The sequence below is a fragment of the Oncorhynchus mykiss genome, chromosome Y (genome assembly GCF_013265735.2).
Source record: "Oncorhynchus mykiss isolate Arlee chromosome Y, USDA_OmykA_1.1, whole genome shotgun sequence".
In the NCBI taxonomy this organism is placed as follows: domain Eukaryota; kingdom Metazoa; phylum Chordata; class Actinopteri; order Salmoniformes; family Salmonidae; genus Oncorhynchus; species Oncorhynchus mykiss.
Window position 1 is genome coordinate 30297490 of NC_048593.1, and position 15384 is coordinate 30312873.

A 15384-nucleotide genomic window follows, 5' to 3' on the forward strand; every position below is an offset into this window, starting at 1 on the left:
ACATGTATAAAAGTCATGGTTGTTGGAAACGTGTTCCAGCTCATGGCTGATCACCTGTTCTCGTGTTCTGCAGTTGGCCCTGAGATGATAGCTTCAGGCCAGATGTCCTCATCAGCGATTCCCTGTCATGAAGAAGAATGACTTTTGCTCCACCACTTCACTCAGCATCGCTTTGTGAAGGATGAACCACTCCTGTGTCTCCCAGACTAGTGAGATCACCAATGTGACAGCAGATCCATCGGGGGGCCATGAGATATGAGAGGTGGTGGTGATCATACTCATCACAGGACCTCTCTCTTTGGTCACTATCATTGATCTCCTTCCAGGTCAACAGTGAACTACGCACCGTCAGCAACGATTTCCTGCTGAACCTGGGGATGGTTTCTATGAACCTCTATGCTGTTTACATCATCATGGGACACTGGGGCCTGGGCCTGTTACGTCTGGCTGGCTGTGGATCATGTGGCTCTGTCATGAACCCGCTGGTCATCAGATCTCTCAGCTACAGGGCCGGGCAGCCGGCCTGGGCAGCGTCCTTTATCCTGTGAGGGCCAGCCATCTTGTTCTGGCTCCAAATGGTGGGCAGGTCCTCGCAGGACAAGGGTGACTGCTCTATCCCGTTCCTGACCGAGTCTGCTCTCACATTCGGTATGGCCATCGATGCCTTCGAGCTTCCTGTCACCATGATGGGCATCCTATACTGGAAGACCTACTGGGAGATTGAGAAGGAAGCCCAGGATCTGGAGGGGCTGCTGGGGTCTCGGAGCAGTGGAGGGGCCTCCCATGGATCTGAGGGAAGGACTGTTTACTCCAGCAGCACCATGAGCAGTGCGAGCAGGTCCAGAAAGGTGTCTGCTGGAAGGGAACAGAGCAGTGAGGGGTCTCAGGGCTGCTTCCCTGTGAGAGGAGCCTAAGCAGAGCAGGGAGAGGAGAATAGCAACACCAGGGGTAGCTAGAGGGAGGGTTGCAGAGACAGCACCTGTAATGTAGATGAGGAAGAACCTACTGTCTCTGTCTCCTCCTCAGAGGAAGAACCAGTTCAGAAGCAGCAGGGGGTAAGCGCTAATACAAGCCCTAAAACCATGATCCCACTAAGAGACGTCCAGAGCAGGGACACTGGAGGGACCCACAAACCCTTAACGTCTAGGGCAAGGGACAGTGCAGCTGGCCCACAGGGCAGGCAGTCCTCCCTGAGATGCTCCATATCTTCAGACTCCAGACACCGCAAGCAGACCAAAGCCAAGAGGAACATGACCATCTGGAAGGCGGCAGCTAGGACCCTGAGTGCTGTCCTTCTGGCCTTCATCCTGACCTGGACACCCTACAACACTATGGTGCTGGTGTCCATCTCCTACTGTGTGCCTGAGAAGCTGTGGCAGCTGGGCTATTGGTTCTGCTAAATCAACAGCACCATCTACCCAGTCTGCTACGCCCTCTGCAACGAGCTCTTCTATCACCTTCAAGACACTGCTGCTGTGCGGCCCAGGACAGAGGAACTGGGGAAGGGCTTATCACAGCAATCATGCCTCCTTCAGGACACACAAGATCAGCAGCACTGTCTGAACATTTTCAAAGCTAAACTTTACCTGCTGGCTTAGGAAGAGTCAGATCTGCCCTAGTAAAAGACACCATGCATGCAAGGCGTAGAATCGCTCTTTTGACTGTTTTTTTTATTTTTTATGAACTGACTTGGTAAATGTGATGTGCATTGACATCTAGAACAGGCAATGGTAGAAAACCTACATAGGGTACTGCCTAAAAGTAGTATCTCTCTTAAGAACATTACATTGCCTACATATGGTAATCATGTAGTTTGTTTTTGCCCTGGACTATCTTCAATCCATCCTACCCTCCCCCTCAGTTCCTCTCTATGGGTAAACTGGTCCGTCCACAGCCTGAGGAAATGGCTTGTGTTTATTAAACAGCAGGGTTATGAATTGGTCCATGTGCCTTAATGTTACATCTGATCACCAAGACCAGGCCTTGTACTTTGCAATATAAGGTACAGAATTCATTTCCAATGTTTTGGTTTCACAGACACAAAGATCCATCACTGATACAACAGTGCTTCAGTGATCCTGAAAGGCAACTGTGGTAATAGAGAAAATATGACATGGCACCAATTACAGACAGCGTCAAATCTTTTATTTTCCTGGAAAAATAGACAAAACCTTGTACCCTAAAGGAAACAGAGTTCCAATCCAAATAAAGTTCCAAAACTGTTTAACATCAACTGAGTAAATATCATTGACGATTTAAAAAAAATAATGTTTTAAATGAACCAAAATCGTAATATTCCAAATGGCAACTGCCTCTAAACAAACAGCTAAACAAATGAAATGAGACATACTTGTTTGATGCTTTAGTATTTGTTAGTTGGCTATTAATATAACATGATAGTATAGCTAAATGATATTACACAACTTCCTTACACCTTGATCAATCCAAATCTGAGTAGACCATGAGCACCCGTGTTTAGGGCACACATTATCATGCACTTGGTTAACTGTCTGTAGAGAGCGCAACGTCTACTGTTTCTCCTTTTGACCATGTCTGAGAATGAATCCAATGTTTAAAAAAATAAATACTTTTACTAGTTTGAGGTAAAGTAATTGTAGCTAATTGTAACCATAGCCAAACTGGTGGAGAGCATTGCACCCGGCTTTGGGGAAAAAGCAGAGAAAATCAAAGGGTAAATGGGTAAGAGAAAAGATTGAAGTGCTTTTGAACAGGGTATGGTAGTAGGTACCAGGATCAACGGTGTGAGTGTGTCAACTGCAACGCTGAGGTGTTTTTCACACTCAACAGTTTCCCACGTGTATCAAGAATGGTCCACCACCCAAAAAATATCCAGCCAACTTCACACAACTAATGGGAAGCAATGGAGTCAACATGGGCCAGCATTTCTGTGGAATGCTTTCGACACCTTGTAGAGTCCACGCCCCGACAAATCGAGGCTGTTCTGAGGGTGGAACTCAATATTAAGATGGTGTTCTTAATGTTTTGTACACTCAGTGTATTTACAGTGCATTCAGAAAGTATTCAGACCCCTTGACTTCATCCACATTTTGTTACGTTACAGCCTTATTCTAAAACTGATTAAATTGTTTTTACCCCTCTCATCAATCCACACACACAATACCCCATAATGACAAACGTATCTGAATACTTTCTGAATGCACTGTATAGTCCTATATATGAAAAAGTCAAATGTTGCCTCCAAGGACAACACTACAGTATAGCAAGTGCAGGTACACCAGTCTGCAGTTTGTGGTAACACACCACTTTCTGACTAGACCCTCTGATGGCTCCACATCATCCCCAAAACATTCTTCCATCTCCCCACAGTCCCAGTAGCTCTTGAATGGCTCCTTGCTGCCCTCCTCTGGCTATAAACGAAGGGAATCATAGAGCATGACAGTCTGAGATATGAGACAGTGGAGCAGGTTGGGATGAGACTTCAGAGCTGATATGGGCAGGTAAACAAAAAGTCCTGTGCTTGGTAGTTGTCTGTTTTTAAACGATCTCCCAACACATAACAACAAGGAGTCAAAAAGGGGTCCAGATTAGGACTGCTGCATATCAACGTTTATTGGTCGCATACAGTTTGGCAGATGTTATTTTTATTTTATTTTTATTTTACCTTTATTTAACCAGTTAAGAACAAATTCTTATTTTCAATGACGGCCTGGGAACAGTGGGTTAAAACTGCCTGTTCAGGGGCAGAACGACAGATTTGTACCTTGTCAGCTCGGGGGTTTGAACTCACAACCTTCCGGTTACTAGTCCAACGCTCTAACCACTAGGCTACCCTGCCGCCCCCGGGTGCAGCAAAATGCTTACGTTACTAGCAGTAAAATTTCAAACTGCTCTCCAGGACCAGTGTTGTCTACCAATGGATTAGGTAACTATGTTTGGTAAAAGGCTGGCTGTGGACATAGGATACACTAAAATTCACTCAATCACCACACCAACCAGCATCCATTCTGACTCCCTTTCCACAACAGCAGCAAACACCCAATCTTTAATTCCTTAAACATTTTTTTAAAAAGAGTTACGCCAAAGTCCTCTTTCTGTCACCGAGATAGAGATTGATGTAATAGTAAGGCCCTCTTAACGCCCAATGCTTCCTAAATCAATATTGTCTCTACATCAGGTAGTCTGACTACCAGTCTTTTTAGCTAGCATTCCACTCCTTGCCAATCCAGTCTTTTTAGCTAGCATTCCACTCCTTGTCAATCCAGTCTTTTTAGCTAGCATTCCACTCCTTGTCAATCCAGTCTTTTTAGCTAGCATTCCACTCCTTGTCAATCCAGTCTTTTTAGCTAGCATTCCACTCGTCAATCCAGTCTTTTTAGCTAGCATTCCACTCCTTGCCAATCCAGTCTTTTTAGCTAGCATTCCACTCCTTGTCAATCCAGTCTTTTTAGCTAGCATTCCACTCGTCAATCCAGTCTTTTTAGCTAGCATTCCACTCCTTGTCAATCCAGTCTTTTTAGCTAGCATTCCACTCCTTGTCAATCCAGTCTTTTTAGCTAGCATTCCACTCCTTGTCAATCCAGTCTTTTTAGCTAGCATTCCACTCCTTGTCAATCCAGTCTTTTTAGCTAGCATTCCACTCCTTGTCAATCCAGTCTTTTTAGCTAGCATTCCACTCCTTGTCAATCCAGTCTTTGGCAAATGACATGAATGTCAAGGAGTGGAATGTAATGGCTGAACAGAGAGCAGCTTTTAAATAATTCCCACCTTTATATTCTATACAAACATATACATTTACAAAACCTTTCAACATGTTTTTATTATGAACAAGCATTGGCATGCTAATTGAATCAAACTATTTATCTCCTCTACATGCAAAACTGATATTTGTAAGGTGTTTCCCTTCCAAACCGAGACCTGTTTCAGCACGGGCTTTGTAAGGTGTTTCCCTTCCAAACCGAGACCTGTTTCAGCACGGGCTTTGTAAGGTGTTTCCCTTCCAAACCGAGACCTGTTTCAGCACAGGCTTGGTAAGGTGTTTCCCTTCCAAACCGAGACCTGTTTCAGCACGGGCTTGGTAAGGCGTTTCCCTTCCAAACCGAGACCTGTTTCAGCACGGGCTTTGTAAGGTGTTTCCCTTCCAAACCGAGACCTGTTTCAGCACGGGCTTTGTAAGGTGTTTCCCTTCCAAACCGAGACCTGTTTCAGCACGGGCTTGGTAAGGTGTTTCCCTTCCAAACCGTCTCGGTTTGCCTGTTTCGGCCCGCCTGTTTCAGCACGGGCTTGGTAAGGCGTTTCCCTTCCAACCCGAGGCCTTTTTCAGCAAGGGGCTGGTAAGGTATGCTTCCCCGAAAGGCCTGTTTTAGAAGGGGGGTTGGTGAGGTATGCTTCCCTTTTCACAAGACATCTGTCCCACCCACTCCTCTCTGCTGACCAGTGATGGAGAACCTGTGAGAGGATGGGGGTCCATCACAACGGAGGGGCATTAGGTGTCCGGTATATGGACGCCTTGTCTTTCAACAGGTCCAGACACAGATGGCAGCTCCAGCTCCCTGTTAAGAGGACACAAGGAAACAGAGTGGTGAGTGACTCACACAGACTTGCTATAAATATCCTGTCTTCCATGGACCCACATCTGGTCATTAGCCCAGTTGAAGTCACTGGATTTAAAGGTGCAGGCTATTTTGTGCTCTAATACCTTGCATTGACTAAGCATTTCAAGATTTCAAGGCTAGTTAACTGCTGAAAGCGGTGATTCATCAGTAAAACACCCGGCCGTGCTATCGTTGTCTGGCTACGCCGCCTGAGAGCTCGACTTGGACATTCTGCTCTGCCAAATCTACTCAGATAAATCTGTCTCCCTACGGAGATAAAACCACAACAGTCATCATCAAAAACTTTGACTCAAATATCCCCTATTAGACAGGCAAGTGGTCCCCAGTGGTACATCATGAACAGATAGATCCATTATCTTGCTCTCACCTTCTGGAGGTTCAGCCATAGGGGGGCTGAGACAGTACATGTGATAGCCTCTATCGCAGTCATCACAGAAGAGAAGCTGGTCCTGGACAAAAGACAACAGGCTCATTATACAACGCAGTTTATCAGCGCACCACTTCATTTTAAATATACAGTGCACTTCATTTATCCTACAGTAATAAGTATGAAGCCTGCAGGTCAACTCACGTCGTTCTCTGAGGTGCCACAGATGTTGCAGCACTTGCACTCGATGCACTGCCAGCGGTAGGTCTTCACTGCAGCCATCATCACAGGGGTGAACTGCAGGCAGGACGGGTGGCCTGGGTTGGACACAGAGAATGGGTGAACAAACTGTCAGCCTCCATCATACTACTACTGGTCTTTGTAACTACGCCATCATGCGTCTGACTCGGAACACACTCAATAACATCCTAAAGTAAATACCACTCACACATGCATTCATTTGCATACTCATACAAATATACACCAATGGTCTGAAAGGCCTAGGTTAGCCTTGTCTCTCAGGGTAAAGGCCAGGGTTGGAAGGGTTACCTGAACGTCCACAGTCTGAGCAGGACTGCAGCCCCTCTGACTGGCCCGTCTTCTGGTTGAGGGCTGAGTCCCCGAGGCAGAAGTCACAGTAGTTATTGGGTATCGCCAAACCGTCTGGACCTTTCTTGGGTGCTGTAAGGGAGAAACACAGAATGAAATGATAAGTATGGGTCTGCATTCAAAGGTTTCAAATGCATTCAAATGGTGACTTACTCTTGGGCTCCTCAGGCTGGGGCGGGGTGGGGGTGTGGACCTCAGGCTCCTCCTTGTCCCCTCCCTCCTCCTCAGCCAGGTGGGAGTGGGCGTAGTGGTAGCTCAGACCCGGACGGTTCTTGTAACGCTTCCCACAGACTGCCAGAGAAACCCCCAAACACAACACGTGTTAAAACGAAACATACTTAAACCATTAAGTAGCCTTCATACTAGAACAGAGTACATTTTTCTCCACTGAAAGATATCGCCTCGATCTGATCTTTATTTACTGATGAGGAAAATCATATTGATGTATTAGTGTCCACGTGTCTGGTCTAGAGCAATGGTATGGTATGCTCACCCAGACATCCATCCACTCACTCAATCACCCTCTCTTATTTCATCACACAATCCCATCATATTTCTTCATCTGATACCTAGAGGGGCAAGATTACTGACTGGGTCAGCTCCCAGCCCCCATCTCCCATTACACCCCTCCAGTTCCAACCCTAACCCTAGCATTGTTGGGAAGGAACCGTAAGTCAGAATTTGACTGTTAGTCTGCACTGGTTGTTTACAAAGCATGTGACAAGTAACATTTCATTTGAACCTTAGGCCGCCTGTCTCTATGTGAGTCAGACCGCCAGTTCCAGGCCATTGTGCAACACGGTCCATGGTGCAGAACCCAGGTTAGGCATTCCTCAACAATCTCTCCCCCCATGCGCACTCACATCAGGATCCACACAGCCAGCACAGACATCAAGCTGGTTCAACACAAAAGCAGAGGCACTATTTCAGTCTAAAGAAACAGGTGAGGAGGACAAGACATTAAGAAAAAAAGAAATGTAGCAAAGAAATGCAAATTAGACATATTCAGTTAAGAGATTATGACATGAAAGAAAACACAGACTACATTTGATTGGCTGTAGTGTGTGCAATACGATAATGCGATATATGCCATTTAGCAGACACTTTAACCAAAGCAACACAGTCATGCGTTCATACATTTTACATATGGTTGGTCCCGGGAATCAAACCCACTACCCTGGCGTTACAAGCGCCATGCTCTACCACCTGAGCGGTGTGATGCAATAATATCATGTGTGAAATACATATTTAACATTTTACATTTAAGTCATTTAGCAGATGCTCTTATCATACATTATCATACATCTCCACACTACACATTCACAATCCACCGTCAAGCATTTCAAGTTACTTATACTCTGAGTCAATTGAATTATACCTTGAAAATGAGACCTTAATCAGTGGACGAGGGGGAGGCAGCACCACTAACCTCAAAGCATTCTACATGTTAGCTAACACACACCGAGAGAAAGACAAACAGGCAGTAAGCAGACTGGACTGGAGGCAGAGGAAAAAGAAGGAGAAATATACCTCGTCCAGAAGGTTGTGAAATATGCTTTTGTCTGAAAGTGTCTGAAAGAGAGGAGAGAAAAGAGAGAAAAGGAAAGACTCAGAGAAGTACACTCACAGACTGACAGTATAGAGAGAGAGACTCAGAGAAGTACGCTCACAGACTGACAGTATAGAGAGAGAGACTCAGAGAAGTACGCTCACAGACTGACAGCATAGAGAGAGACTCAGAGAAGTACGCTCACAGACTGACAGTATAGAGAGAGAGACTCAGAGAAGTACGCTCAGACTGACAGCATAGAGAGAGAGACTCAGACAAGTACGCTCACAGACTGACAGCATAGAGAGAGAGACTCAGAAGTACCCTCACAGACTGACAGCATAGAGCGAGAGACTCAGACAAGTACGCTCACAGACTGACAGTATAGAGAGAGAGACTCAGAGAAGTACGCTCAGAGACTGTCAGCATAGAGAGAGACTCAGAAGTACGCTCACAGACTGACAATCAGAAAGACATCAACATCACCCCAAGTTTAATCTGCAAGGGAAGACAATTTCAGGAGTGAAAAACAACAAGCGGACAACCTGTCCGCTTCCCAACAAGAGAGTTCCTAGGGAGTAAAGAGAGTAGGCCCTCCTCCAAAGCCCCCTGCACTCCCACTGTTCTCCTCCAAAGCCCCCTGCACTCCCACTGTTCTCCTCCAAAGCCCCCTGCACTCCCACTGTTCTCCTCCAAAGCCCCCTGCACTCCCACTGTTCTCCTCCAAAGCCCCCTGCACTCCCACTGTTCTCCTCCAAAGCCCCCTGCACTCCCACTGTTCTCCTCCAAAGCCCCCTGCACTCCCACTGTTCTCCTCCAAAGCCCCCTGCTCAACCCACTGTTCTCCTCCAAAGCCCCCTGCACAACCCACTGTTCTCCTCCAAAGCCCCCTGCACAACCCACTGTTCTCCTCCAAAGCCCCCTGCACTCCCACTGTTCTCCTCCAAAGCCCCCTGCACTCCCACTGTTCTCCTCCAAAGCCCCCTGCACTCCCACTGTTCTCCTCCAAAGCCCCCTGCACTCCCACTGTTCTCCTCCAAAGCCCCCTGCACTCCCACTGTTCCCCTCCAAAGCCCCCTGCACTCCCACTGTTCTCCTCCAAAGCCCCCTGCACTCCCACTGTTCTCCTCCAAAGCCCCCTGCACTCCCACTGTTCTCCTCCAAAGCCCCCTGCACTCCCACTGTTCTCCTCCAAAGCCCCCTGCACTCCCACTGTTCTCCTCCAAAGCCATCCGCACTCCCACTGTTCTCCTCCAAAGCCATCCGCACTCCCACTGTTCTCCTCCAAGGCCCTGCTGGGACTCACTGTCACAGGAGTAAGGCTTGTCCTTGTCCTCCAGTGCAGCCGCCGCAGCCTCCAGCTTCTTCTTGGCACTGCTCACACCACGACCCTAAGGACAAACACACCATCATATTCAAAATCATAGGTACAGACATGGTGCCAGGGGACACAGCCACCATTTCAGATCACATGCCTGTAACATTGAGTAAAGTGAGTCTCTAACTGTAAGTGGCTCTGGATAAGAGCGTCTGCTAATTGACTATGCTAAATGTAATGCAAAATGTAACATTAACAACATTTATTGGTTTAAAATAGCTTCACTCACCTTTCCCTTTCCTTTGCCTCTTCTTTTGGGGGTGTCCTCCTCATAGTCCTCATCCTCCAAGTCATCCAGGAAGTCATCTGGCTCCAGGACTCTCTGTATAGACAGAAGAATGCATGTTGCTGTAGTATCTAATGTCATTGGAGGAGTAACAAACTGTAAACCATGCTATGTATCACACGATCCCTCCAACCAGAGCATGCTACGGTACCTTTCTGACGCGTGCTGCAGGGGTGACCCCCCCACAAGTGTAGTCTGCCAGACGGGACTCCTCTTCTGGCCCATGGAACTCCGGAGGACCCCGTTTGTCCAGGGGTTCCCCCTTCAGCAGGGCTTCCAGACTGCTGCCATCAGATGATGACAGGGCATCCTTCTTAAAACCCAAGTCCAGTTCTACAGACAGGGAGAACCACAAACAACCTTTACAAAGGAGTGAAGAACCAACAGAGAACTCTGGCACAGAGGGGCACACAAACACGTCAACACAGTTATAGTGTTATTAAGCTGACCAGTATCCCATGATTAGGACGTACCTGACTTTAGAGGGGGGAAGACCAGCCGGGGATCCTCTGGGGGGAAGGCTCGTCGTTTCTTCCTCCACCTGCGGGATGGGTAGGTGTACAGCTGTCCTGGGGCCACTCCTGAGAGAGGACAGAAGATGCACACTAATGTACCTAGACATATATGATGACCTATAAAACAGACATTAACTTTCACTTTATGGCCTCCCGAGTGGCGCAGCAGCCTAAGGCACGCTTGAGGCGTCACTACAGATCCGGGTTCGATCCCGGGCTGTGTTGCAGCCGGCCGCGACCGGGAGACCTATGAGCCGACTCACACAATTGGCCGAGCGTCGTCCGGGTTAAGGGAGGGTTTGGCTGGCTGGGATGTTCTTGTCCCATTGTGCTCAAGCGACTCCTTGTGGCTAGAGCTGTATGGTGTTTCCTCCGACACATTGGTGTGGTTGGAAACATAGGTGAACACAATTTCTACCGAGTGCTTGAACTATAGTGATCTCTTTTGTTTTCGTTTCCAGATCATGAGAAGATGATGAATGTTTAACAACTCCGGTCCTCCAGTACCCCCAACAGTAGACGTTTCCATTGTGGCCTAGACAAGCACACTTGATTCTAGTAATCATCAAGCCCCTGGCAGGTTGAATGAGGTGTGTCCAGGGCTATAACATAAATGTGTACTGGAAAAACTCATATAGCCTACTACTCCAGGCTGTGAACTCAGTAGTTGAAATACTGTATGTGACTTCAATTTGTGTAGATGTGTAATGTATTTACCTGGTCCCCTGTGTCTCTTCTCCATCCAAATGTAACAGTTGCTCTGCGCCACTCCAGTCTGAGAGTCCAGGAAGGGCATTCGGACACTCCTCTCGGCACATAGCCGGGCGTTGTAGTTATGGCACTGCTCCATGGCATCTCTGTAGCACTGCTCTCCCAGCCTTCACCCACACACCGAGAGGAACAGCCAGGGACAAGTTAGCACCAGGAAACACACTGCCTGTGTATACTGTTAGAAGAATGATACATTACTGTGGACCCCAGGAAGAGTAACTGCTGCTTCTGCAAAAGGATCTAAACAAATAAACCTTCATGCATCAGTTCAACAACTGACAGTACCTGTATTGCATCTCTACCATAAAGAGGTTGGTATGGTATGTGTCCTACGACCTCTAAAACAAATCATGTCTAAATTCTACTGCTCTAGCGTGTTGTAAAAGAGGCTTAAAATTGTTCAAACTTCAAAGCCTTTATCTATCACAGCCACAGCTAAAAACCTTTTGGTCCTGTTTAAGCTGGCACCTCGGGGAGGCAGGCAAGCAGACTACATCATTGTGTCCCTGAACTCAGTCACTGTTGAGAATGTCAGCAGTTGCTCTTTTGTTGGCTTGGCAACAGCGGTCTGCCTGGTTGGGAGCAGCAGCCTCTGCTGGCTCAGCTTTTCAACACGAAACAGCTTGAGTGAAACCTATTTTTTACTTACATAAATCTGTCTTCAAAGCTTCGTAGCACTAAGACAATCTTAAATCCATTTTAGGCAAAGGGATACAGAAGCTTTCGGGAAAGTGGGTATGGAAAGAGGTCTATGAGAGACAACAGGGGCGTATTACTTGTATTATTTGGGGAAGTAGGTAGCCTAGTGGTTAGAGCATTGGGCCAGTAACTGAAAGGCTGCTGGCCCAAATCCCAGAGCTGACAAGATAAAAAATATGTTGTTCTGCCGGTGAACAAGGCAGTTAACCCACTAGGCCATCATTGTAAATAAGAATTTGTTAACTGACTTGCCTAGTTATATAAAGTTTTTTTTATTTTTATTTCACCTTTATTTAACCAGGTAGGCTAGTTGAGAACAAGTTCTCATTTACAACTGCGACCTGGCCAAGATAAAGCATAGCAGTATGAGCAGACAACACAGAGTTACACATGGAGTAAACAATTAACAAGTCAATAACACAGTAGAAAACAAAGGGGGAGTCTATATACAATGTGTGCAAAAGGCATGAGGTAGGCGAATAATTACAATTTTGCAGATTAACACTGGAGTGATAAATGATCAGATGGTCATGTACAGGTAGAGATATTGGTGTGCAAAAGAGCAGAAAAGTAAATAAATAAAAACAGTATGGGGATGAGGTAGGTGAAAATGGGTGGGCTATTTACAAATAGACTATGTACAGCTGCAGCGATCGGTTAGCTGCTCAGATAGCTGATGTTTGAAGTTGGTGAGGGAGATAAAAGTCTCCAACTTCAGCGATTTTTGCAATTCGTTCCAGTCACAGGCAGCAGAGTACTGGAACGAAAGGCGGCCAAATGAGGTGTTGGCTTTAGGGATGATCAGTGAGATACACCTGCTGGAGCGCGTGCTACGGATGGGTGTTGCCATCGTGACCAGTGAGCTGAGATAAGGCGGAGCTTTACCTAGCATGGACTTGTAGATGACCTGGAGCCAGTGGGTCTGGCGACGAATATGTAGCGAGGGCCAGCCGACGAGGGCCAGTGACAAAACGGATGGCACTGTGATAGACTGCATCCAGTTTGCTGAGTAGAGTGTTAGAAGCCATTTTGTAGATGACATCGCCGAAGTCGAGGATCGGTAGGATAGTCAGTTTTACTAGGGTAAGCTTGGCGGCGTGAGTGAAGGAGGCTTTGTTGCGGAATAGAAAGCCGACTCTTGATTTGATTTTCGATTGGAGATGTTTGATATGAGTCTGGAAGGAGAGTTTGCAGTCTAGCCAGACACCTAGGTACTTATAGATGTCCACATATTCTAGGTCGGAACCATCCAGGGTGGTGATGCTAGGCGGGCATGCGGGTGCAGGCAGCGATCGGTTGAAAAGCATGCATTTGGTTTTACTAGCGTTTAAGAGCAGTCGGAGGCCACGGAAGGAGTGTTGTATGGCATTGAAGCTTGTTTGGAGGTTAGATAGCACAGTGTCCAATGACGGGCCGAAAGTATATAGAATGGTGTCGTCTGCGTAGAGGTGGATCAGGGAATCGCCCGCAGCAAGAGCAACATCATTGATGTATACAGAGAAAAGAGTCGGCCCGAGAATTGAACCCTGTGGCACCCCCATAGAGACTGCCAGAGGACCGGACAGCATGCCCTCCGATTTGACACACTGAACTGTGTCTGCAAAGTAATTGGTGAACCAGGCAAGGCAGTCATCCGAAAAACCGAGGCTACTGAGTCTGCCGATAAGAATATGGTGATTGACAGAGTCGAAAGCCTTGGCAAGGTCGATGAAGACGGCTGCACAGTACTGTCTTTTATCGATGGCGGTTATGATATTGTTTAGTACCTTGAGTGTGGCTGAGGTGCACCCGTGACCGGCTCGGAAACCAGATTGCACAGCAGAGAAGGTACAGTGGGATTCGAGATGGTCAGTGACCTGTTTGTTGACTTGGCTTTTGAAGACCTTAGATAGGCAGGGCAGGATGGATATAGGTCTGTAACAGTTTGGGTCCAGGGTGTCTCCCCCTTTGAAGAGGGGGATGACTGCGGCAGCTTTCCAATCCTTGGGGATCTCAGACGATATGAAAGAGAGGTTGAACAGGCTGGTAATAGGGGTTGCGACAATGGTGGCGGATAGTTTCAGAAATAGAGGGTCCAGATTGTCAAGCCCAGCTGATTTGTACGGGTCCAGGTTTTGCAGCTCTTTCAGAACATCTGCTATCTGGATTTGGGTAAAGGAGAACCTGGAGAGGCTTGGGCGAGGAGCAGCGGGGGGGGCGGGGCTGTTGGCCGAGGTTGAAGTAGCCAGGCGGAATGCATGGCCAGCCGTTGAGAAATGCTTATTGAAGTTTTCGATAATCATGGATTTATCGGTGGTGACCGTGTTACCTAGCCTCAGTGCAGTGGGCAGCTGGGAGGTGGTGCTCTTGTTCTCCATTGACTTCACAGTGTCCCAGAACTTTTTGGAGTTGGAGCTACAGGATGCAAACTTCTGCCTGAAGAAGCTGGCCTTAGCTTTCCTGACTGCGTGTATTGGTTCCGGACTTCCCTGAACAGTTGCATATCACGGGGACTATTCGATGCTATTGCAGTCCGCCACAGGATGTTTTTTATATAAAGGTTAAATAAACAATTACACAGGTTCTGTTGCAAAATGGTTTACGCCTAACAAAAACATTTTACAACGAAAACGAGATTTCTATTGGACAAATTCTGGTAGGTTTGCTTCCATTTGGTTCTTAAACTGTAAATGGTTTCCGTGATGAACACACAGCAGTTCAAGAGTTTGAAACATTTGTTGCATTGCATGCCATGGTCATTTTCTTTTTTTATTGGTAGAATTTGTCTTGAAGAACATCTGATTCATATTACTCTAATCTTTTGGCAAAAGCTAGTTTTAACAATGCCTCAAGGACGTTCGTCATAGTGACTAATGCATTGTGGTGACATGGATTTTCTGTTGGGAAGCTAAACAACAAAACATGCATTCCATTTCCACATGAAAGCATCCCAGGACCACGAATGCAGACAGTGTCAGCAGATATATTCATAATACTGATTGAACACCAGGATTTGAACTAATTTCTAGCTTGAAGGACTACATTGTAAAACAACAACAGTAGCTATACGCACTGCAGTTAACTGAACTTAATAACCAAGTTGCCAGCTAACATGCTAATGATTGTAAACTAACATGTCACCATCCCATCTCTCTCACCGTGGGTGTTTTCAAACTGGCGTGGAATTAGGATTATGGATGGAGTTGCGGATATGCAGTTCTTCGTGTACATTTGCTAACTAGTGCCCAACGTTTGATTATATAATGATGACACTTGGTTAATTTCAAAGTGTCCATTATACAAAAACACTTGACAGAGCAGGTCCGTTTAGCTATGAGTACTGACACAGTTTGAAAACTGAGTTATTCGGTTCTTTTACCGAACATCTTAAGACAATTTACTATACCATTTACATGTTTCTGTTACCACCGACCTTTACATTTAAACGTAAAACACATGTGCATACTTTAACTAGCTAGGGGGAAAGAACATAGCTACTTACAGTTTTACAACATTTTCAACAACAGCCGCCATCTTGGTTCGCTTTGCCGTGAAAGGTTGTGCATGCGCAATACATTTTTTTGCAGTTTGTAAAGAAGACCAAGGTTATAGTGTTGCAATTATGTATCAAATAGAG

General features: G+C 46.5%; 1 protein-coding gene across 3 annotated transcripts; it reads right to left on the reverse strand.

The window, feature by feature from the left end:
- Nucleotides 1-4572: 4572 nt before the first annotated feature.
- Nucleotides 4573-15384, reverse strand: LOC110510010 (zinc finger protein ubi-d4). 3 transcript variants are annotated; one of them, XM_021591270.2, is made up of 12 exons: nucleotides 15250-15384; nucleotides 11016-11176; nucleotides 10257-10364; nucleotides 9935-10116; nucleotides 9727-9819; nucleotides 9426-9510; nucleotides 8101-8142; nucleotides 6724-6861; nucleotides 6511-6642; nucleotides 6166-6278; nucleotides 5962-6043; nucleotides 4573-5531 (listed from the first exon to the last, which is right to left on the reverse strand). In XM_021591270.2, exons 1-12 carry the CDS (start codon nucleotides 15279-15281, stop codon nucleotides 5449-5451), a joined length of 1251 nt encoding a protein of 416 aa, XP_021446945.1. In that variant the 5' UTR covers nucleotides 15282-15384; the 3' UTR covers nucleotides 4573-5448. The 3 variants fall into 3 exon arrangements, with proteins under 3 accessions (XP_021446945.1, XP_036823569.1, XP_036823568.1); XM_036967674.1 differs by having other exon boundaries at nucleotides 5271-5531; nucleotides 11016-11244; nucleotides 15250-15312; XM_036967673.1 differs by lacking the exon at nucleotides 8101-8142 and having other exon boundaries at nucleotides 5271-5531.